Genomic DNA, 25,272 nt, shown 5'->3' on the forward strand with positions numbered 1-25,272 from the left:
TCTGAGGCTGAATTTGAACTCAGGTCCTCCTGACTCCTGACTGGTGCTCTATCTACTGTGCCGCCTACTTGCCCCTTATGTTGATTTCTTATGGAGCAGTAACTGTCTATGACAATTTGTTTAGCTCAGGGGTTCTTGGCTTCTTTTGTGTCACGGAGCCCTTTGAAAGTCTGGTGATATGAACCCCTTCCCAGAATCGTGTTTTTAAAGGTATAAAATAAAATCAATAGTATTACAAAAGAAAGCAGTTATATTGAAATGCAGTGATCAAAATAGTTTAAAAAAAAAAAGTTGACAGACCACAGGATAAGAAAGGGCTGGTTTACAGCCCTGCAAACAGAATGTTTACAACATTCCCAGTTTACAGGCGGCCTACTTTGTTACCAGTGTTTTGTTACCACAGAAAGTGCTGCTGTGAATATTTATTTTTATGTACCCTTTCTTTCTGCCTTTGACCTCCCTGGGGTGTACGTCCAATCATTGGCCCTCTGAGTCAAAGGGAAACCTATTTATTCTTGATAAAACCTTTCATAAGACCGAATGGTGCCCGTGCTTTCTTTAATCACCTCTTCGGAGAATTAAAAGACTCTTATTAAGTCATTCCTTAGCCTTTTCTTCCCCAGATTAATCCCAGTTCTCTCTCTGAACCTGACTTAGTCTTTGACCCTTTTGCTAAGTCCTCCTCAGCTTTCTTAAACTGTTCTGCTTAAACGGGGACCCCAAGCTCTGGGGAGGGCCTGATTGCTATGGAGTGCATCAATGCCAACCTTTTCTCCTCCACATGATGACGAGGGGCTTATATGTTTTAAACTTCCCAGGTCTTTGGGCTTGTTCCTTTTGCCCCCAACTCCCTTATTCCACACCAACCTCCCCAGCTAGCTTTCTTCTCCTCCCCTTTACCCCACTTTCTCAGTTCTCCGGGAGAGACGCGAGGAATCAGGTCAGAGTTGAGATTCCATTGATTCTCTCTGCTTTACTTTCTATTTTTGCCTGGCTCTCCATCCTTCATTTCCCAAATCTATTTTTAGCGGCTCTTGGCTCTCTCTTAATCCGGTTGGCAACTGCACCCAACTCTGTCTCCTCACCGCCGTTCTCTCTCCCCTGCAGCCCATGCAGACCCCAGCTGACCTTGCCTATGTTCCCCTAGGCCCACCTGCTTATTTCTATTCTAGGGCCTGGTGGATAGAAAGGTGACTGGTGCTGTTCAGAAGCTGGTTGAAATAGGGCGAGCTTCCCAATCCAATCGTATTTTAGCATGTCCTAGACATCAACCCTTCGGGCTTCAACCTCCCCCATCTTCCGGTCCAGTTCCTCCGGGACTTCTCCTTTAGTCTTTCTCCCCAAAGCATGGCATGGAGGAAACAATGCTGAATTGGAGTCAGGCAGACCTGGGTCTGAATCCTCAGAAAGGTGTTAGCTGTGTGACACGGGGCAAATCACTGCCCTTCTCTGGGAGGCAGTGTGCTATAGTGGAGGAGGCACTAGACGCGGGCTCAAGAAGAGGCGTACAGTTCCCACCTCGGACTTTTACAGACTGTATGACTCCTGGCAAGTTACCTAACTTTTCTGATCCTCAGTTGGCTCATCTACAAAATGAAGAGGTTCACCTCAATGACCCCTAAGGTCCCTTCCAGTTCTAAAATAATGATCTTGAAGTGCTCATCTGTTCCTGACTTGGTACCTCTCCCTTTCCTCACCATTGATCCTTTCTTCCTCCTCTAGGAATGAGTTCCAGTAAAATGTAAACTCCTTGAGGGCAGGAACTGCTCAGTTTTTGTCTTCTTATCCACAGGGCCCAGCATAGTGCCTAGTACATAATAAGGCCTTTTAAAATGTTGGTTGAATTAAACTGGTTTGAAGATTTCAGATATCCTACTGTGGGGAAGCTGGTTCAGGCTACATCGGCTTTGGGGTTGTCAGCAGTGGTATACATTGCCTCCCCACCGCACTCCCGTCAGTCAATCTGGGACACTACTGTTGCTACCAGGCAAGCTGCCATGAGCCCAGCCTCATTATCACAGACTAACATATGTATATATATATATATATATATATATATATATATATATACACACACATACATATATATACACACACATATATATATATATATGAAAGACTATATAGATCTAGAATTGAAAAAGATCTTGGACACCATCTAGTCTGAAATCCTCATTTTGCATTTGAGGAACTGAGTCCCAAAGAAGTTAAATGATTTGCCTCAAAAAAAAAAAAAATCACACAACCATGAAGTGGAAGAGGAAAGATTCTAATCCAAGTCTTACGAGTCAGCTAGGTGGCATAGTGGATGGAATGCTGGGACTCAGAATCAGGAAGATCTGAGTTTGAATTCTGCCTCATATACTAGTTCTGTGACCCTGAGCAAGTCACTTTTAAACATTTCTGTGCCTCAGTTTTCTCACCTGTAAAATAGGGATACTAATAGCACCTGCCTTTTAGGGTTGTTGTAAGGATTAAATAAGATACCATATGAAAAATTCTTTGAAAACCTTTAAAGTACTATATCAATGCTTACTAGTATTATTATTATTATTCTGCATCCATATCCTGCCCACTTTGCATGATACTGAACCACTTCATTCTTAAAGGGCATCAGCATTCCCAGGCACTGTCTATGTAGGAAATCCCTTTACCTCCTTCCCCATCCCCCTTCCCCTTTCCCTTCCCTTCACCAAGGGAAAATCTCTGATATATTTCCACCTCTTGTCCTCCCCCTAGGTTCTTCTAGTCACTGGTTCCCTCCCATAGCTGACACCAAGAAGTTGAGTAATGCAGTGAGTAAGGAGCTGCAGCTGGCTGGGGGAGGAGGATGGCACCCAGCTAAGTTGATGGAGAGGGAAGAGAGACACTGGCTTCCTATGCAGTCAGACCTCCTCTTGTTCTCCTTCCCACTTCTGACCGGGACATTCTTTCCTCTCCCCCATATACCCTGGCGGGTACAAAGGGACCTGGCTGGGGACCAGAATAATGAGAGTGAACCAAGAGAGGTTCCCAGTGGGAAAGCATCAGACCTCAATGGCTCCCTTAAGACCTCATCACCATTTTGGATGAGAACAGACTCTTACATGCCCTGGCAGAAATAGGCATGGGACAGCCCTAGAGACGTGTTTGGGGTCCTGAGGCTGAGGACTCAAGGAAGGGACTATAGTCCGTGACAGATGAGGATAGATTGAAAAGACACATTTAGTGGGAAAAATGCTGAATTTGGAGTCAGTCAATGTTTAAATCCAAGTTCGAATACATGGCAATGCTTCTTTTTTTATTTTCTCGTTTTGTATTTAAGTGTAAAATAAAAAAGCTTTTACAAATAAATAAATAAATCCCACTTCCACCACCTGTGTGACTTTAAGCAAATCACTTAACCTCTTCGGGCCTCAGTTTACCCAACTACAAAATGAGAAACTTGGACTAAATTGTCATTAAGCTCCCTTACAGTTCTTAATCTATGAACCTATAAATAGAAGATGTTTCCCCTAGAGAAGAGAAGACGCAGGGGGACTTACTAGCTATCTTCAAGTTATTTGAAGGTCAGTCATGTGAGAAACATATCTAAGGCGAAACTAAAAGCAGTGGGTAGAAGCTGCCAGTAGGTAAACTTAGTCTTAATGTCTGGGGAAATTTCCCAACAACCAGAGGCGTCTTAAAGGAGGGTAGGATATCTTGGAAGGCAGAGGGCTCCCCTTCCTTGGAGGACTTCAAGTGGGAATTAAATGACTGCTTGAGGGGGACATTAGAGTGGGGGATTCCTTTTTGGTATCAGTTGGAGGACATGACTCCTAGGGTCCATTCCAACTCAGACATTCTATGACTAAGTGAAATTAACATGAAGAAGTGACCTCATAGTTAGATGGCATCATGGCGTAGTCTGTGACGCGATAAACATTTATGAAGCACCTATGGTGTGCCAAACTGAGGGGGTCAGTCAATAAACATTTATTAAGCACCTCTGGTGTGCTAAGCTGGTGATACAAAGAGAAGCAAAAGAGAGTTTCTGCCCTCAAAGAGCTCACAATATAATGGGGAAGGGTGAATACTACCAGCATTTATTCAGGGAGGATCTGCTTCGAATCCCACCACTGGCAGTTAAAAGTGTGTGTGACCATGGGCAAGTCACTCTTGCCCTCTCAGTTTGAGTTCCCCCATCTGTAAAATGGGGGATACCTACCTCACAGGGTTGCCATGAGGTTCGAATGAGATAATGCATGAGAACTGCTTTGAAAAACCTTTAAGTATTATGGAAGGAGAGCTGCAGCTGGCTGGGGGAGGAGGGCGGCAACCAGCTAAGCTGATGAAGGGGAAAGAAACTCATTATTATGGGCAGGACAGGCTGCATTTTGACCCACTGAGAAAATCAGTACCAGCTTACAATCCTTCTTAGGCTCTGGATAATCAAGTTGTAGACCCAAGAAGAATGAAATAAACTCCCTCTCTTTTCTGTTCCCATTGGCTCAATTTCACATCCTGGACTCCTCAGCGTAGTGTCATGAAGTGTGCTCCATTTGGGGTCAGAGGGCCTAGGTTCAAATGCTGCCTTTGCCGTTCACTGCCCATGTCACCCGGGGAAATCCCAGCACCTCTCTGGGATGCAGTAAAATGAAGGGGTCAGACTAGATGTCCCCCAAGGTCCCTCCCAGCTCTAAATTTATTACCTTGTGATACTAATGATAGCTACTATTTACATAGTACTTTAAGGTTTGCAATGGACTTTATGTATGTTAGGTCATTTGGTCAACCATTGTTCTCTGAGCTGTATGTTCAGGTAGAGAGAGCCACGAGCTCAGAGTCAGAGCTTTCGGGTGAGATCTCACCTCTCTCCCTTACTAGTTGTGTGACCCTGGGCAAATCATGTAACCTCTCTGGGCCTCAGTTTCTCCATTTGTAAAATGAAGGGGTTGGACTAGATGCCCTCCAGGGTCCTTTCCAACTCTACATCTCATTATATGATCCTCTTTCCACAGTGATTCCCATGATTTCTGTTCTCTCCTCAGTGTAACCTGACTTCTCTGTCTGGCTTGGACTGGCCCTAACTGTCATTGTTAAGTCATTCTTCAGTTGTCTCTGACTCTTCGTGACCCTATTTAGTGTTTTCTTGGCAAAGATACTGAAGTGGTTTGCCATTTCCTTCTCTAGCTCATTTTTCAGATGAGGAAACTGAGGCAAAGAGGGTTAAGTGACTTGCCTAGGGTCACACTGCTAGTAAGTGTCTGAGGCTGAATTTGAACTCAGGTCTTCCTGACCGTAGGCCTGGCTCTCTCTCTACATCTAGTTGTCCCAAACTCCTAGGGGTCCCCATCTGGGTGCATCTAGCTCTGCCTATACCTATGGCTCTCCCATTTATAACACCTCCTCACATCTCTCCCACCCCAGCCAAAGTGGAGAAGACCTTCCTCCTTTCCAAAGCAATTAACACAAGACGCGTCCAGCTTCTGAGCTCACGCAGTTTCACTAAATGGGAACAATCCTAATGATAATAAAATGGCACATTGAACATTCAAACATTGAGCAAGGTTTCTAAGCCAGTGCATCTCTCTCCAGTATCTCAGCTCCATCTTCCATAAGCACCTGACAATGCCCCTTAATGAGGGACCAGAGAGCCAGGCCTCTCAACAGAGCCAAGGACAGGATGAGGAAGGGGCAGAATACCTGGGAGTGATGGAGTTCTGGGGGAGGGGGGCTGAGGTACTGACAGCCTAATAGAAATTAGATCACACGGAAAATAAATCCAACAGCAGACTTAAATGTAATTAAGCACACATCGAGTCTTTGTCTTGATTTTAGAGGTTTTTGTGTGTTTCAGAGGTGGGGTGGAGGATGGGACTCAACAGCAGGATGATTAAGAGGTCATAGAGTCTGACCACATCATTTTACAAAGGAGGAAACTGAGGCCCAGAGATGGAGAGTGACTTGTCCAAGGCCAACAGCTAATAAGTGGTAGAGCTGAGACTCTATCCCATGATTTCTGGGTCTTCAGAAAATGAAGAATCCTAAAGCTGGAAAGAACTCCTAGACATCAGTCAATGGGCATTTATTATGCTCTTTTTATATGCCGGACACTGGAAATACAAAGGCAAAAAGAAACCAGTCCCTGCCCTTATGGACTTTATATTATAATGAGAGAAATAACGGGACACAAGAAAAGGAAATACAAAACGTGTATCAATCAACCCATAAGCATTTGCTATGTTCCTTTTGTGTAGGTACTGGGATCACAAAGACAAGAAGAATATGGTGCGTATTCAGAAGGAGCCTTGCCGATACCCCCATCCCCTTCTCTAGGAAAGCTGCATCAAAGCCAGCCTAGCTTTTGGAGGATTGTCCCTGCTCTCAAAGAGCAACAGAGAAGAAGATTCTCTCCACTCCTGTGGGCTTCTGGGCCTGCTCCTCTGCCTATTGAGAAATGGGTGTGCAGGATCCCTTCCTTCCAGCTCCAGGACGTCTGAACTACTTTTAGGGGCAGGATTAAGTGGTCATCCAGAGGGATAAGTGCGCCTAGATCAATCAAGAAAAATCGGAGACATGGATCACATCTCACTGTCCCTTAACCTGGGAAGTCCCCTTTAATCAGTGCGTTTTCAACTAATCAATCAATCTATAGACGTTTGTTAAGCGCCTACTATGTGCCAGGCACAGGGGTTACAGAGATGCTTTGTCCTGGTGCTTGAAGCGTCTAATTCGGAATGGAGTCAGATCATAGGACAGGGTTGACTCCGAGCTTAGCTCATACAGGACCTTCCCCACCACGGGGGACAGCTTGAAGCCGTGTCCTAGGGAAAGGAGAAAAGAGCATCAGCTGCTTTCAGAAACACAGGCTCCTTAAGACTGTAGTCTTCCGCCACCTATATGAGCAACTGACTATATTCCCTTCCCCCTCCCCGACAGAGCCAGAGATCGCTGTCCAACATGGTGGCTCCTCGCTCCTCTGACACCCCAGAGCCCAGGTGCTGTTGTTCTACATTACTGAGCCCTTGGAGCCCAATTTCCCAGTTCAGTACCTTGGAGAATGCCACTCTTCCTGACACCGGGCCAAAAAACAGGCCACCCTTCCACCCTCTCTGAATCACCCCAATCCTTTCCCCCAGTCCCCTCCTCCTCCCCTCCAACCTCACCTGAAAATCCAGCCCCAATGACGATGTTGGCATGTTTTGGGTGCCGATCCAAAATGAAATTATCGTCTGGGGTGTTCTGCAAGAATCATATATAGGGTAAATGCTGTTTAAGTCATCACAGTGCATGGGGTGGTGGAGGGAAATGCAGTATTTGATTCTGCAGGGAGAGGGGGTGGGCTAGGTTATTTTCTGGAGCAGAAGATTTCAGACTACCTTGGGCAGTGCAGGATTTCTTATCCCCAGCATCTTTGCTAACTTTGCCAAACTTCCCTGTGTGACCATCTGTCTGTCTTCTAATATAAGGCTCTGTACACAGTAGGTGCACGGTAAATGCTCATCAGCTAACTAATCGAGATGCTTCAGGCCCTGGTGACAGCTGTCACGTCTCTGTGTTCCTAAGACATGCCCAGCTGGGCAGCTTACCAATCAATCCTGGATGGGAGCTCGGGAGAATGCTGCAAGGGGCCGCCAGGGCTGGGCCTGGCTTATTAATGATAGATAGCAGTCATCCCCTGCGTGCCTCCCTCCGGTAGAGAAAAGCGGAGGGCCAGAGGGATTAAGTCACTGTCAGATATTAGGGGCTAAACAAGGTCAATGAAGACCAGCTTGGGGCTCCAGCCTTTGCCTCTCACCCTTTCTCCTCAGGAGGAAGCCCTGACTTCAGGGCCCCCAATGGGGCCCTTGCAGACCCCTTACCGTGTACATGCAGCATTCCATTATGGCAGGCTGAGGCTGCAGGCCGGGGAAGTAATCTCTCACAAAGCCGCTGAGGATCCGGACATCTGTTAGGTCTGGAGATGCTGAGGGGCAGTCCCGCTCATCTGGGTCGACTTTGTTACCATGGTGATAACAGATCTGGCACCCAATTGGGGCTGGCTTCAGAGAAGAGGGTCCGCCTCCCATGCAGACCCCACCCAGCTGAAGGGCTAGAGTTGCCCCAACACAGGCAGGGGCGAAATGGCTGAATTGCGCGCACACACACACACACACACACACACACACACACACACACCAGGCAGCACAATGACAATACTGGAGAAGCAATGTGGCACAGTAGGAAGATAGCTGGACCTGGAACCCCGAGGACCTGGGTTCTAATCCTGACTCTGTTCTTACTAGCTATGTGACCCTGGGCAAATTACTTCATCTCTCTGATCCTCCATTTCCACCCTACTAAAATGAGGGGCATCAAAGAATGTTTAAAGTTGGAAGGGACCTTAGGGATTTAATAATTGAGAGTCGGAAGGCATCTTCAGATAATCTGGCCTCGATGCCTCATTTAACAGACAAAGAGATTTGTCTCAATCGTAAAGGGAGTAAGGAGCAAAGTTAGAATTTGAACCCAGGATCTCTGCCCTCTGGAATTGAGTTTCTTTCCACTGCACCAAAGAGCTAAATAAGGTCCCTTCCAGCTCTAAATTCTAAGGCACTGGGATATGCATGAAGTAGTGGATAGGGCATTGGAAAACTCGAGTTCAAATCCCATTTCAGACATTTACTAGCTGTGTGACCCTGGGCAAGTCACTGTGCCTTGCTTTCCTCCTCTCTCAAGTGAGTGTTGGATTTGATGACTTTTGAGGTCCCTTCCAGCTCTTAATCTGTGATTCTATTTTATATGATAGGATGAGACATGAGTCCTTCTCATTGCTGCCAGAGGGAGATATCCAGATGCCCATCCTCATGGCCACCCTCTGTCTGGAGCCATGCCCCATCCTTTGAGGCTCTTGGAGAGAATGTCCTGGTCACAGAGCCCCAGGATAAGTGGGCATGGCTTCTGTGGGTAATGACGTGGTCTGCTGCCACTGCTCATGATCGTGGGGATAACATAGAAAAGGAAAGTATTGAAAGAAGTGGCCTCAGTCCTACCAGAATGGCAGAATCATTCTGTTCAGCCTTCATACTCACCTTCACCAGCCCTGGGTACTCTCTAGCAGGCAACCCATAGATGTGGTGGGGAATCAGGTCTGGGAATACTGCCACAAAGCATGGAAAGTTCTCTCCATAGGTCCCAGGGACCTTCTCTTTCCAATAACACACATTGATCCGAAGGGTCTAGGATAGAGGAGGGGAAGAAAGAGATGGTAGAGAAAGGGGGAAAACCTGAAGCAGCTGCTTCCAGGGAGAGAGAGAACATGGAAAGCATAAAGATGGGGTGGCAAGCCTCTTGTAGATGGGGCCTGACTTTTGGACTCTAAACTAATACGCCTCTGTTTGCATAAATAGTAGTAAATGCTTGTAGAACTGAAATGAATTATATACTTAGGTGCTTCCTTGTTCTCACTAGTATAGGTATTCCACTGGTGCAAATAGCAACCTCCCTTTTCTTTGGGTAATTCTTGTTCCTTTCTTTCCCCTAAAATCTTTCACAGTAAATCAGCTCAACCACAGGTGGCTTCTTCATTCACTATCTTTTTTTTTTCCTTTTTTTCTTTTTTTATTTTTAGGCAATTGGGGTTAAGTGACTTGCCCAGGGTCGCACAGCTAGTAAGTGTCAAGTGTTTGGTCTGAGGTCAGATTTGAACTCAGGTCCTCCTGCTTCAGGACCGGTGCTCTATCCACTGCGCCACCTAGCTGCCCCCTTCATTCACTATCAAAAGACATTGATGGGGGCAGCTAGGTGGCGCAGGAGATAGAGCACCGATCCTGAAGTCAGGGAGACCTGAGTTCAAATCTGGCCTCAGACCAAACACTTGACACATACTAGCTGTATGACCCTGGGCAAGTCACTTAACCCCAATTGCCTAAAAATTTTTTAAAAAATGAAAAAAAAAGACACTGACCATCACCCATGTCTAGAACACCCATCCCTCCTCACCTCTTCCTCTCAGAATCCCTGGTTCCCTTCAAAAGCCAGCTCAAGCACATCCTTCTAAATAGGGGTCCTCAACTTTGTATCCTGGACCTCTTGGGCAGACAGTCCAGTGAAGCCTACTGACCGCTTCTCACAATGATGTTTTTAAATGAATAAAATAAAACAAATAAATAAAATTACAAAAGAAACCAATTCTATTGAAAGTTATCAATAAAAAAACCCAGCACATTCCTAGATCCTGGGTTAAGAATATCTGTTAAACAAAGCCTGGTGCTGGTGCTGGTGCCCTTTCTCCCAACATTCCTTTGCATATACAGCTATCCCTTCCGCATGGAGACTTTCCCCATCGCAATTTTGATATATCGCGGGTCAGGGTAAGAAATTAAGAATTTGAGGGGAGTTTTGCAGAAGCCACAGACAATGTGCAAACAGTATGTTGGCACAGAAAAGGTTTAGAAACTCGAAAATGCATAAAATATGTGTATAATATTGTATAACATCAACATATTTTATCTTTTAATACCATAAATATACACAATTTCTTTTTTAAAGTTAAAATGTGACCAAATACTTAACCCAAATTTTACAATAAGGTGCTGTAAACATCCCATAAAAGAAAAAGAAAAAAATCAAACTTCACTGGTAAAAAATTTTAGGTGGATTTTCCAGATCACAGGGGCTCTGCACCCCTAGCCCCCGCGATGTGGAAGGGATAACTGTAGTTTGTATGTGCTCATATATGTGCATGTTGCGTACCCTGTAGAATTGTAAACTCCATGAGGGCAGGGACTGTTTTTGCATTTTCTTTGTTTCTCTAGCAATTACCCTTACAGGGCCTGGCACAGGGCAAGTGCTTACTAAATGCTTGTGCACTGACTGATGCCCAATAATCTTTCAGTCCCTGGGCCATCCATGCCAAAGCCCCTGTCTCCGTTCCTCTGCCTCCCACTTCCCCTCCCCTCCCCTGCCCAGGCTGTGTCATATTGGGCTGTCCCCACTTACCTGCAGAGGCAGTTGTATTCCCAGGGGGAGGAGAAGCTGGTTAGTCCAAGGACCTGCAGTAATTACCAAGCTCTTGGCTTGATAAGTGCTGGTGGTGGTTGTCACGGTAACTGGAAACCCGGGTTTTATCTCTGTTACTTTCTCCCCATCATGGATCACGCCTCCTAGCTGTCTGATTAAATCCTAAAAAGGGGAGAAAAAGGGAGGAGCGGGGAGGGGGAAAAAATGATAGACTAAGAGCCTAGAAGGGCCCTTAGAAAGACCCTCTTTGGTAGTCTGATGAAGCCTATGATCCCCTTCTCACAATAATGTTTTTAAATGCATAAAATAAAATACATAGGATTACAAAGGAAACCGATTCTATTGAAATATAGCTATCAAAATATATGTATTTTGTTTTTTTAGGCAATTGGGGTTAAGTGACTTGCCCAGGGTCACACAGCTAGTTAGTGACAAGTATTTGGTCTGAGACCGCATTTGAACTCAGGTCCTTCTGACTTCAGGGCCGGTGCTCTATCCACTGCACCACCTAGCTGCCCCTGAAACATATATATTTTAAAAACCAAGTTCTGAGACCCCAGGTTAAGAGCTTTTGATCTGATATTGACTCCTCCATCTAATAAATGATTTGCCCAGTCACATGGATTGAAAATGGTGGATACAGAATTAGAACCCAGGTTGTCTGACTCCAAATACAGTGGTTTTTCCACTACAAGATGCTCACCCCAATAGATCGGCTGGGGATATAAGGGACAGTCCTATGCTGGACTGGAAAGAGAGCTCAAAATCACAACTCTCTGCTGTGTCTACTGATTACGACACAATGCTGTGTCACTGATTATGAAAGGTGTGTCCCTTACATCATCCAGTCACCTGGGTCCCATGTTCTCAGGGAATGGCCTTGGTCTTTTGTAATAACGGTACTGTCCAATGGGAGCCAATTGGCACCCAGCACTTAATCCAGCACCTTCTCCCCTAGAACGCTGGGTCTGAGAGGGTTCTCCCTGGGCCCCCACCCCTCCTCCCACTCCCAACCCTTTCCCTGTCTCCCTCCAACACCCTGATCTTGTAAGGTATCACCTGCAGGGCCTTCAGTGCCTTGTCAGCACACAGGGCACCCCCAGATGGCTCCCAGATTCCCCCGTGTCCCGGGGGCAACCGAATATTTGGAAAACATCTCTTCAGCTCTTCAGGGTCGAAATACTTGTGTTCCACACCATGCTTAGACAAGGTGTCCAGCGTGGTGTGAAATTCTGCTTCTTCCTTCCTTCCCATCATCAGTATTCCTGTCTGCCTGTAGGGAGAAAGACAATTGGACAAGGGTAGGGTCCGAGGATCCTAAAGCTAGAGGGGAAAGGAAAATCTAGAGGATGTTTAGTACAAGCCTTGTATTTTCTAGAGGAGGACAGTGACTTCTCCAAGGTCACCCAGAGCCACAATTTAATCCCAGATTCTTGGAATCCAAATCCAATGCTCTTTCCACTTACTGCTCTGAGAAGTAGTTAGAAACTCAGAAATGCATAAAATACACGTATAGTATTGTATAACATCAACGTATTTTATCTTTTAGTACCATGGCCTCTCAGCTAGCACAACGCATCCTGCTACAGGCCATCATATTCCTTGTCCTGTCTTTTCTTCACTTTTGTCTTCTTGCCTCTCTCTCTCACCTAACTTGCCCTTTTTCTCCCACTCCCCTCTTTCTGTCTGTGTCTTGGCAGCTCTCTCACTGTCTCTTTCTCTCCATCTGCCTGTCTCTCTGTCTCTGTCCATCTGCCTCTCTCTGTTTCTCTCTGTGTCTCTCTCTGTCTCTGCTTGTCTGTCTGTGTCCGCCTGTCTCTCTGTCTCCCTCTCTCTGTGTCTCTCTGTCTCTCTGTGTCTCTGTTTGTCTCTCTCTGTCTCTGTCTCTATTTGTCTGTCTCTCTGTCTCTGTCTGTCTGCCTCTCTCTGTGTCTCTCTCTGTGTCTCTGTTTCTCTGTTTCTGTCTGTCTCTGTCTCTGTCTGTTCTGTCTGCCTGTCTCTCTGTCTGCCTGTCTCTCTGACTATCTCTCTGTCTCTGTCTCTCTCTCCATCTCTTTCCCCCTCTGAGTCCCATTATGTCTCCTCCTTGTCTACACATCCATCTTTTCATTGTTCGTTGATTTTATCTCTCGCTTCTCTCTGTGTGTCTGGGAGGCATTGTGGTCCATAATAGAAAGGGTACAAGGAAGGGCCTAGGTGTCAGGAGAACTAGGCTTTCTGACAGTAATTTGATGTCTGACCTTGTCATTTCCCCTCTCTGGGCCTCAGTTTCCTATTCTGTAAAATGAGAGGATCAGACTGGAAGCTCTTTCAGGTCCCCTCTAGCTCTGCCAATCCACAGCTCAGGATTTCGATTATCATTTCTCCCTGAATCTTTCTGTTTCCACGGCTTGCTAGCTCTCCTTTCTCAGAATGTCAGACTCTCTCTCTGACAGTTTCCCTCTCTCTCTCTCTCCAGCATTGTCTCTTGCTTCCCCTGTTTTTTGTAGGAATGGTTGGAGAAGGAGCTGGACTGCAGGGGATCAGGAGAAGCAGGGGGAATGGCACGGGGGGGTGTTGAGGGGGATCCTCCCCACACACCCCTTAGTCCCAGCAGCCTTGGTGACCACTGTCAGCTTGGCACATTCACCAGGTACGGAGCACAAAGCTGGTAATAGCCTATAATGGAGTCTCACGGATATTACATGCTTCCAAATCCCACATTATCTGGTCAGGGGGATTAAAGGGAAGATGGGGAAGGGCAGGGGAGGGGAAGAGACATGGTGGGGACCCTGGGGCTGGTGTCATACACAGAGCTTCGCAGTGTGCCCAATTCATTTGCCATGGCCCCTGCCTCCCTGGCATTCACCACTGACAGGAGGGAGACAGAAGGCTTTTCTCTGCACCTTCAAAGCTCATTGGTTCGAAGATAGTGGAGCAGCTGGAACGAAGAAAGAAATGAATCCTTCCTATGTGTGACCCCAAGGTGAGATGCTTCCTTCAAGTTGGTCCTCCCCAAGAAAACCCCCCTGGTCACCTCTGGGACCTTGGGCAAATTGCTTAACTCTCTGAGCCTCCGTTTTCTCGTCAGTAAAATGAAGGCTTTGAATAGATGACTTAGGATCATGGGACCTTATGTTGAGAGCTGGGAGGGCAATCTACGCCAGCCTCTCATTCTACAGAGGAGGAAACTGAGGCCCAGAGAGGTCACACAGGATCTAGAGCTTCCAGGGCTGTGAGAGAGTCGGACAAAGTGACCTTTGAGGTCCTTTCCAGTTCTAAGTCTACAATGCTGGTCAGCAAAGGCAACTAGGAAGACATTTCCACCCCATTCCGGCTGCCAAGTCCCTCATTGGCTTTGGAGATCATTAAGGAGCCCTTGCGTCTGACTTAAATCCTTCATGCTACAGTGTCAGCATACAAAACCTTTGGTTCCTAGTGCAGGTTGAGAATAGAAGGCGTGACCAGTCAGAGAAGGGCATGACCCGTGCCTCACCCGGGCTCTTGCCGAGGGTCTCATTGTTGGGTCTAGTTATAGGATTAGAGCTAGGAGGGACCTTGGATGTCATCTAGTCACACCCTTCACTCCCAGTTAAGGAAACTGAGACCTGGAGAGGGGGGATGACTTGCTTACATCCACCCAAGTATTAAGTAGTCAAATTGGGTCATGAAGCCAGGTTTTAAAAGATTTTTAAAATATATATGTGCATGGATGTATGGATGTGTGTACTATGTATGTATACACAGAGTCCATATATGTGTGTATACAGAGAATCCACACATATACACATACATGCATACACACATACACCTATACATACATATATACCTCTACATAAACACACACACACACGTGTGTGTGAGTGTGTGTGTGTGTATGTGTGTATGTATTCTCACTCAGCTTCTTTGACTCCAAAGCAAGTGCTCTTTCTACCAAACTAGGCTGTTTTCAACATCAGCCCAACTCTACACTGCAGCTTTAGGGTTGGCAAACCACCTTATACACGTTATCTCATTAGAGCTTCGCAGCACAGCACAGCTGCCTCCCTGCTTGACACCTGTGAGGCAGGTGCTACTACTAACCTCTTCATTTTTGCAGATGAACCAACCGAGGCTCAGCAAAATCAAATGACTTGCCCAGGGTCACTCAACTAGCAGACATCTGAATTGTCACTTGAACTCAGGTCTTTCTGGGTTCCTTATGACAAAACAGAAGCTCTAGAAAGCAGAGTTGGTTTCATTTTCATCTTTCTATGCCCAACATCTAGCACAGTGCTCGGCATGTGGCAGGTGATTAATAAACAGTCATTGATTGATTGATTGATACCTAATACCAGGTCTAAACCTTTACCCATTCTGTCACACTCTCTTGAATCAGAAGTAGGAAGTCACCACAAAACGGTGGGAAAGTATAGAACTATGAAGTGCCCGATGTCTTTCTAGTTCCCAAATTAGATGAAAAAGTAGAGGAAATCATATGCCCTCCCCCCGACACCATGGTGCAGCCATCGAGATGATTTGTAATCACTCCTCTCCAATTCTCTGCCCCCATGGCATTTACTCCTTATCCCAGCTATTGATCTAACAGTGGGAAATTTTCCATCTGAATTGGCCATGCCTGCCGCTCCTCCAGTCTGGAGCTGCATTTGGGAAATTCTCATTTTTCGTAGATCACGGCTGAGCTATTTGGCCTGGGGGAAATGGTGCACGGCTGAAGAAGACAGCTTGGATTGGAGAGAGATTTTTTTTTTTGACCGTTACGAGCAAATCGGAAATGAATGTAAAACACTGCCTGGAAATGCAAAGGCTTGTCATTATGGGAGATAGGTGAGAGTCTCCAGTGGGAAATATCTAGAGAATTGGAAACCAGTCAATCAAGACAGGGATCGGAAAAGGCCCAGCTTCCCCCCACCTCTCCTCACTCCACTATGAAGATAGATAATTTCCAGAGGCAGATTGAAAATCATTTAAGAGCTTATTTTCTTAATGGCCCTTCCTAGAGCCCAATAAACAGGCTGCCCATTTTGCATTAATTTCTTGTCCCCATGCTTCCTGGGACTCCTGGTCCACTCAGCTCTCTGTTATTGAGTTTTGGATGATCAGGAGAGGAAGGAACTTAGGCAGCTGGGGTAGGAGCCACTGTGGCTGACTGGGGACTGACGAGCTAAAGTTATCATGGAGAAGAAGGTCCCAGTAACGTCCAAGAATTGCCCTTCATCATCTAGCCAAAGTGGTCTGCTTACTGTCACTGATACATGAAATTCCACATCCTGCCCCGTGCCTTTGCCTAGGCTGTCCCCCATGCCAGGAGTGCCTTCCCTCATCACCTCTGACTCTTAAAATCTCTAGTTTCTTTTAAAACTCAACTCTTGCATTTAAAACTACATCCTACATTAGGCTTTTATTGACCCTCCACCAACTGCTCATGACTCCCCTGAAATTACCTTGTACTTGCTTTGAATATACTTATGTGTGTAGGGCAGTTAGGTGGTACAGTGGATAGAGTGCCAGCCCTGGAGTCAGGAGGACCTGAGTTCAAATCTATCCTCAGACACTTAGTATCTGTGTGACCCTGCGCAAGTCATTTAACCCTGTTGGCCCCAGTTCTTCATCTGTAAAAATGAGTTGGAGAAGGAAATGGCAAACCATTCCAGTATCTTTGCCAAGAAAATCCCAAATGGGGTCATGGAGAGTCAGACACGACTGAACAACCACAAAAATGAGGGGCTGGTTTTGGGGACCTCTAGGCTTCCTTCCAACTCTTAAATCTAGCCCCTATATTCATCACGCAGGTATGATAAATGTTGTTGGTTAATTGATGCCAGGACTATGGAGAGTGGCGAGGGGGAAGGGCCATTCCTGATTCCCCCTGACCCCCATCTCTCCTCACTGAGGCATAAACCATCCTCTCTCCCTACTACCAGGTAGCAAGAAAGTGATTGACAGCACCCCTGTGACCTGATCATAGAATGTCAGGATGGCGAGTGACCTTCAAAATTTTAACTGCTTCGTTTTCCAAAAGATAGAGTTGCCCTCACAAAGGAAGCATCTTGCCCAAGGTCACATGAGAAATAAAGAGCACAACTAGGGATTGTACCTGGGTCCTTTGGCAAGGTACACATTGCTCTCTGCCTCCCCCACCCCCAATCATTTTGCTAACACCTTTGTCACTGGGTAGGGTCAAGGGCCAAGTGTTTTCACCATTTGCTGGGGGCAGTCAGTAGCAGAAGGAAAGCAGGGAAAAGCAGAGAAGAGATTCAGTGAAAGAAGGGTTCAATTTCCTCCCGGGCCTCTCATGTCAGAATCCTGATCAATCTTCCTGGGGCTCTTTGGGACCTGGGCAACAATTCCCCTCAAACCTGTGCCCTGAGTGAAGGGGCAGGGGTGGTGGACAGGGAGCACATCTTTTATTGGGGGAGGGGAAAGATTGACATCTACCACAAATCCTGCAATTTGACGTGCCTGGGAATGTCCTCGCCTCGGCTACTCACTCCCTGGCCTCCCAGGCTACCCTCACATATCTCTAAGGCAGGCCTGCCCCTGCCTCCTTGCATCCTAGGCCCCTGTTCAGTCTGTACACCCATAGTTTGTTGAAATGAACAAAGTTGAGGGTGAGGGACAGAGCCAGATCTTGGGGTCACCTCTTAGTGCTTTCATTTCCTATTTATCCTGTGTAGAGCTTGATTTGCACATATTGTTTACATATTGTCTCCCTGTTCAATTGTAAGCTCCTTGAAGGCAGGGACTGTCTTTGTCTCTTTTTGTACCACCAATGCTTAGCACAGTGCCAGGCACATAGTAGGTGCTTACTAAATGTTTATGGATTGATCACTGACTATTAACCTCAAGGAAGTGGCTCGAGGAGAGAGTCGGAATCCAGCCCCCGCTGTCCCCAGCTTCTGGAGAGACTCCCATTCCCTCTGTTTCCCTCTCCAGCTCAGCGGGTTGAGGTGGCATCAGCTAACCAAGACTGCTCAGGGCGGGGGACTCGGATGACAAGGCAGACACTTCTGTAGACAGAGGAAGCTGCAGCTGCTGCCATGGGGGCCGCCGGCTTCTGCCTGCAGCTGTACTGCTTGAGGCTGTGATCTTGTCTGATATCTCCGCTAAGGAGGGGCAGCCGGGGTCAGGAGCAGGATGGTGGGCCTCAAAGGGAGAAGGCGGGGCAGCCGACAAGAACTGGGGCTTCTTCTCTCTGTCTCTGCTGCCTGGGGACACATCACAGAGCCTGGGCTCGCATTGATGATATCTGTGTCCCCACTGGTGGGCTGGAGGAGTCTGAGCGAGGTAAGGAGGGCCGATCTCTCGTCCCCACCCAGAGCTGGCAATGGGCAGTGGCAGCAGAGAGAGAGGAGCTGCCCCAGCTGAGGATTCTTAGTGGGCTTTATTCATTCATTCCCTCATTCAATGAAAGAAAGCCTGACATAACAGAGAAGAGTCGGGAGGACCTGGGCTCCCCCTCTGACATGCACTGGCTTCGTGACCCCAGGAGAGACCCCTCAACCTCTCAGTGCTCCAGAACCAGACTTGCCAAGAAGGCGCTGACCTGGATTAGCAGAGGGAATTTCCTCACCAGAGAGCTCTCTATAATAAGGAAATCACAAGTCCAGGCCTTATTCCATTCATTCAACAAGCCTTTATATGAAGGGCCTGCTTTAAAAAGCAATAGAACTGTCTCACTAAGGTTGATCAATAAATAAGCATTTATTAAGTGCTTACTATGTCCCACACACTGTGTGAAACTCTTTACAACTATTTGATCCTTACAACAGCCCTGGGAGGTAGGTGCAATTATTATTCCCATACAGATGACGAAACTGAGGCAAACAAAGATTAAGTGGTTTGCCAGGCGCTATGTTCAGTGCTATGATAATAATAATAACAGCTAACATTTCCATAGCCCTTACTATGTGATACCAGTCACCGTACTAAGCACTTTACAAATACTATCTTGATATGATTCTCACAACCACCTTGGGAGGTAGGGGATATCGTTTCCTTTTATAATTGGAGAAACTGAGGCAGACAGCTGATAAATGATTTGCCTCGGGTCACACAGCTAGCAAGTGTCTGGGGTTAGGTTTGAACTCAGGTCTTCCTGACTCTAGGTCCGTTGCACAACTATGCATATTAAATATGAATTAAGCTCATTTAGAGAAATAGTAAGATTTATCAACCAATCAACAATCAAATGCCTACTTTGTGTCAGACCAGACTGTGGATAGAAAGACAAAAGAAATAGACCCCACCTGCAAGCCCCTTGTGTTCTATGGAGGAAGGAGAGAGGGGAGAAAATATGGACATAGGATTATAAATTTAGCTCAGATCTGGCCAGACACTTACTAGCTCTGTGACCCTGAGCAAGTCACTTAACCCTGTTTGCCTCAGTTTCCTCAGCTGTAAAATGGCCCAGAGAAGGAAATGACAAACCACCCCAGTATCTTTGCCAAGAAAGCCACAAATGGGGTCACAAAGAGTCAGACAGGACCGAAACGATTGAATCACAACCCAGGTCCTCTGACCCTGAGGAGGCATCTCCAGTCCATTCTGGGCTCCCCCATTTCAGAAGACCAGGGGAGGGCCAGGGAGGGATCCAGAAGAAAGGCACAAAGATTTAGAAATGAAAGGCTTGGACAACATGAAGTATGAGAAAAAGGCGAAGGGATCTGGAGTGACTTTTAGCCTGAAAAGAGTGCTAGGAAATATCTGAGGATTGTACAGTGTACAGGGGAAAGTCATTTATCCACAGGGCAAGAAGCCTCTGTTTCCAACTTGACTGAGCTCCCATTAGTCTCCTGAAGCGACGGCATGAGGGATTTAAATTAGCTGTAAGTTAGGACTTCCTCATACTAGTAATAATTCTAGCCATCTTTATGACACTTGTAGGAGAGATCGTCTAGTGCTTTAGGCCCCAGAGGCAGATAGGTGGTACGATGGAGGAGAACACTGGGCCTGGAGTCAGAAACACCAAGAAGAAATGGGGACAATTCCTGAGTTCAAATCCAGCCTCAGACACTTGACGCTTACTAGCTGTGTGACCCTGGGCAAGTCACTTAATCCCCATGGCCTCAAAAAAAAAAAAAAAAAAGAAAGAAAGAACTGGGGACAATAATTATCATAGCTAATGTTTAAATAATGCTTTCAGGTTTGCAAAACACTACTCCCCACAGTTGTGAGGATAAAATCATCAAAATGAAATAATTTGATAAAGTGACTTGCAGACTTTAAAGCATTATATAAATGCTAACTATTATTTTTATTGGTAGCTGTTATTAGTAGATCATAGATTTAGAGCCCGGAAGGGCTATCAGAGGTCATCTGATCCAAATCCCTTCGTTTTTACAAATGAGGAAAATGAAGCCCAAATGAGGAATGTGGTCACAAGACCAGTACATGGCACCATTGTCTGCCATGTCATTTTCTTAGTTTCTGGAGGGGGAAAATAAGAAAGAGAGAAGGGTTAGGTAGGAATGCAAGGCAACCATCCTCAAACAAGGAGGCTTCCTAATTGGCTGAAAGTGAGGCTGAGGTCACAAAATGAACTAGACAGTCCAGATAAACAAATCATTTGGAGGCTGGGTGGGTGTTCCAGGGTCAGAAGACACCATTCTCTCCAGGGAACTCAGGACCAAGAGGGAGCTGACTGCAGTGATGTAGGGCCTCGCCCAGCTTAGAAAGGGCAGTGGGCCGAGCCTAGGGAAATTCAGCTAAAGAACTGGTTACAAAGCTCAGACTTTTCTTTTATGCATATCTCTAATTACCTTACCATGGAATGTTAATTTGTATCTTCATTTTCCCTTAGTAAATAAACCCTAGAAAACCTGCCCTTGAAATGTGGAGTATTTAGCAGTAGAAATAATATGGAGGGAAAGAAGGAAATTAGCTACTAAGGACAGGTAAAAGACATGGAATTAAGGACTTAGAGGTTAAAGCCATGTAGTCCAACCTCCTTATTTTATAGATGAGGAAACTGAGGCCCTGAGAAGTGAAGCCTTATTTGCCTAAGGTCACACAGGTTGTAAAAGGCAGAGTTTGGGTCATAAAATCTAAATCTAGAGTTGGAAGGGACACAAGAGTCTACCTCGTCCAGCCTCCTCATTTTTCGGATGACAAAGTGAGCCCCAATGAGGTTGTGACTTACCCAAGGTCATATGGGTAGTAAGTATAAGAGATCTGACTCCAGAACCAGACTTTGTTCCCCCATACTGTAATGTCTCTCATCTCTGAGCCTAGAGGCCTTGACCAAGCTCAGTGGTCCAGAAGGTCAGGAGGCAATGTGCCCAAAGTTGGGGTTCAAGGATTGATCAGAAAAGGTTTAGACAGCCAGAAGAAGTCTCCTTGAATCCATTCTAAGAAGGAGCTGGTGCTCTGGGAAATGAATCCAGGGAATGCTAAGGCCTGTAGCTAGCGCTTTTAAATTTTTGTTAAGCATTTTCACATAAATCATCCCATTTTTGACGCTGAGCATTTTGAGACATTGGACTGAATTATCCAAGTTAGTTGTGAAATTGCCTGTCTGACTGTCTTTTTTAAAAGCATGTTAACGTCTCATTGGCTCAGGCTGGTCTAGGTGGGATCCTATCCAGACACAAGGGAATGGAACAGTTTATCTATCCATTTCAGAATGAGATTTGTTCTAATTCTGTGATCTTTTAGATAAAGACTCTCAGGTTAATTTGGGCCCTTGGTGGAAATCTCCTGACTGATCCAAACACCCAAGGCGAGGCTTGTCCGCTTTCTCTCCCCTGTCTTTCTTCCTTCCTCCCTTCCAGACGCCTTCACCTGCATGCCCTCACCCTCTGGCTCCAGGCACCTCCTCATTCCTTCCTGTTTCCATCTCCCTGAGCCCAGCACTGCTAGAGATGGCTCAAAAGCCACAGGAGGTCCAACAGACCTAGCTGTGTCCAGACCACACCCGGAGTCCGTTTCTAGGAGCCCACATGGAAGGACATTGACGTGCCGGATTACAGTCAGAGGATGACCACCAGGAGGATGACTGGGACTTCAGACCAAGTGTGAGGGGATTGGCTAGCTGCCTGAAAGAGCAGGAATGCTCAGCTTAGAGCTTTAGGGCAGGCCAGATAGCTATCTTCAAGGATGTGAAGGACAGTTGTGTAAAAGAGATTAGGTTTGTTCCCAGAGCAAGATAAGGTAACAACAGGTATGGGACGTGGAATCAAGGACTTCGAGGTTAAAGCCATCTAGTTCCCATGGAGCAAGGGTTGGGGATGGACAGGAAGCCGATTTAGGTTCAATTCAAGGAAGCACTTCCTGACGAGTCTCTGAGAGAGGCCTTCAAGTAATGGTTTGGATTAATAACAATCAAAGCTGACGTGAATGGGACATGTCCCATACAGTACAGTACTATGAAAGGAGCACTTGGGTTCAATTTTGTATTCTGCCACTAATAATCTGTGTGACCTTAAGCAAGTCACAGAACCCCTCCAGGTCTCAGTCTCCTCATCTATAAAACAAGAGGATTGCACTAGATGGCCTCTGAGGTCTCTTCCAACTCTGAATCTGTAAGGCTATTATTAACTAGTAACTATTAACACTAGTAGTAGTACTAGTACCAATAGCCAACATCAATGGAGTGCCAGGCTCTGTGCTAAGCACTTGTCAATCATTATCTCATTTGATCCTCACAACAACCCTGGGGTGCTATTATTATCCCCGTTTTACAGATGGGGAAATGGAGGCAGAGAGAAGTTAAAGGACTTGCCCAGGGTCACACTGCTCGTAAGCGCCAGAGATGGGATTCAATGATTCCAAGCCCAGAATTCCATACACCCTCCACGTCTCTGAGATCCCCCCAGCTTTGGGGTTAGGCTTCTCAGATCCCACAGAATTCTGAGAGTCTCTGATTCTGTGAAAGGACACTAGGAACGTCCATTCCCCACCTGATTCCTTATTCACCTCATTTTCGCTCGGGAAGAAGTTTACCCTCTGAGGTCTAGGACAAGTCCGCTGTACTCAAGACAGACGGACGAAGAGGGGAGGGAGGGAGCTGTCCATCAGTCAGTGCTTCTTCCACCAGCCCGAAGGACCGACGAGAACTTTTATTTGGTGTTGGGCACATCAGCGGCTTCTGGTGAGAATAAATCTGTAATTAGCCGCCCTGGCTGTATTTGCATAATGGCTTTCGCTTTGTTCTTAAGCTAATGGTGTTTTTGCAACAGCCCGGTAACCTTTTGCTTCCTAGCCATTAGAAAACCCGACACCCTGTCAGGGGAGCAGCGGCAGTTCGTGCGGAGTTCAGAGAGGAGGAAGAAGGGGTGATTACGGTTCAGACTGGAAAATGGGCTCAGCCTCCCTCCCAGATTGAGAACTCAGTGGTGGAAGGGGGAGCGGTAGCGAGCAAAGGAGCCCCATCCCCCTCTAGCCAGAAGTGGCCTGATAAATAGCTATGAGTTGTCGCACTCATAGGATTTAAAATATATATGTACATATGTATGTATGTATGTATGTATGTATATACACATATACATACTCATACACAAAAATACAGAGATAAGGGGTGTGTGTGTGTGTGTGTGTGTGTGTGTGTGTGTGTGTGTGTAGCAGCTATATGGTTTAGTGGATAGAGTGCTGAGCCTGGAGTCAGAAAGAATCGAATTGAAATCCATCCTCAGACACTTACTAGCTGTGTGACCCTGGGCAAGTCCTTTAATCTCTGTTTACCTGAATCCATTGGAGAAAGAAATGGCAAACCGCTCTTTGCCAAGAAAATCCTACGGACAGTATTGTCACGCTATGATCTGAGGGGTGACGACGAGTCAGACAACCAAATGACTCAACAACAATTACAACAACCTCTGTGTGTGTCGCACACGAGTGTGCATGCATGCCCAAAGTTAGCCTAATGACTTCATGTTTAAATCTTGCTTGACCTTTGGGTACGAGTACGATGAGTCTTCAGAAAATGGTGGTCGGAAATACGCCTGCACGTGAATACTTAGATGGGGGGAAGAACTGAGGTGGCATAAAACCCATTTCCTCATAACACGGGTACTAATCAGCATTGTTTTGCCCTTATGTGGAAGTCATTCACTCTTAGCTATCAAAGCTGTGCAAGTTTGTGATCAGCATCGTTTGCCTTATTGACCAGGGCAAGGCTGAACCAAAATTCCCCTTGATATGTATTTATACCTTATCTCCTTCATAAGATGAAAGCCCCTTATATTCTCTGTAGAATATAAACTCCTTGAGGGCAGGAAATAGTTTCTATCTGCACAGCCAGTGTCTGGCACATAGCACCTAGTGTTTGTGGATTGATTAGACAAGACCCTCGGAACCAGCTAGTCCAATCCTCTCATTTTAGAGATGAGAAAACTGAGGCCCACAGAGGAGAAATTACTTTCCCAGAGTTCACTCAGGTGGCAGAGTCTGAGCTCCCTGCACAGCCTTGCAATGCCCAAATTCCATGCTCTTTCCACTATACCACATAGCCGTGAGGTGGCCGGCGATTTAGGGGAGTGACCCTTAGCTCTCTTTAAGGCTCAGCTCAAAGGTCTCCCTCCTTCAAGCCCTGCCCTAAGACCTCATCTCCTGATTGATGAGTGAATCACTCAATTGATGCATGAGCATTTATTAAACACCTACTATATGCCAGGTATCATGCTACATGCTGGGGTTACAAAGAGACAAAAAATAAAAAGTTTCTGCCCTCAAGAAGCTTACATTTTATCAAGGAAAACAGTGTGTGTGTGTGTATATATATATATATATATATATATATATATATGCAAAACATACACTCATAGATTCTAGTAAAGTGGGATCTGAACCCAGGTCTTCCTGACTTTAAATCCATATTCATACCATCCGTATTGAACTCAAGATGTTTTGACTTGATCTGAAATGATTTTTGGAGGTCCTTTAAGACCCAACTCAAGTACTACCTTCCACAAGGTCTTTTCACATCCGTCCAGCTGCTAGTGCCTTCCCATCCAAAGTTACTTCGTGTCTGTTTTGTATATGTCTTTCATATACATACATACATGCATACATGGTTATATATATGTATTTGTGTATGTTGTTTCCCCTGTTAAAATGTAAGCTCCTTGCGGTAGACATTATTTTGCTTTTATCTTTATATCCCCAGCACTTAACACAACTGCTGGCACATAGTAGGCGATTAATGAGTGCTTGTTAAGGGGCAGTGAGGTGGCGCAGTGGATAGAACACCAGCCCTGGAATCAGGAGGACCTGAGTTCAAATCTGGCCTCAGACGCTTGATACTTAACTGTGCGACCCTGGGCAAGCCACTAAACCCCAATTGCCTCACACACACACACACACACACACACACACACACACACACACACACAC

The 25,272-nt window shown here is 46.1% G+C and overlaps 1 protein-coding gene across 1 annotated transcript in view; it reads right to left on the bottom strand.

Moving 5' to 3' along the window:
* Positions 1–6,542: 6,542 nt before the first annotated feature.
* PIPOX (pipecolic acid and sarcosine oxidase) overlaps positions 6,543–25,272 on the bottom strand; it is a 24,641-nt gene continuing 5,911 nt past the window's right edge. The window contains exons 3-9 of the mRNA XM_027862313.1: positions 14,880–14,905; positions 12,022–12,251; positions 10,942–11,124; positions 9,033–9,179; positions 7,824–7,982; positions 7,128–7,203; positions 6,543–6,785 (exon numbers count right to left, since the gene is read on the bottom strand). Coding sequence (XP_027718114.1) covers positions 6,655–6,785; positions 7,128–7,203; positions 7,824–7,982; positions 9,033–9,179; positions 10,942–11,124; positions 12,022–12,251; positions 14,880–14,905 — 952 coding nt within the window. The 3' untranslated portion in view covers positions 6,543–6,654. The remainder of the gene's footprint in view (positions 6,786–7,127; positions 7,204–7,823; positions 7,983–9,032; positions 9,180–10,941; positions 11,125–12,021; positions 12,252–14,879; positions 14,906–25,272) is intronic.

This window comes from Vombatus ursinus, unplaced genomic scaffold (assembly GCF_900497805.2).
Source record: "Vombatus ursinus unplaced genomic scaffold, bare-nosed wombat genome assembly UNPS02014768.1, whole genome shotgun sequence".
Taxonomy (NCBI): domain Eukaryota; kingdom Metazoa; phylum Chordata; class Mammalia; order Diprotodontia; family Vombatidae; genus Vombatus; species Vombatus ursinus.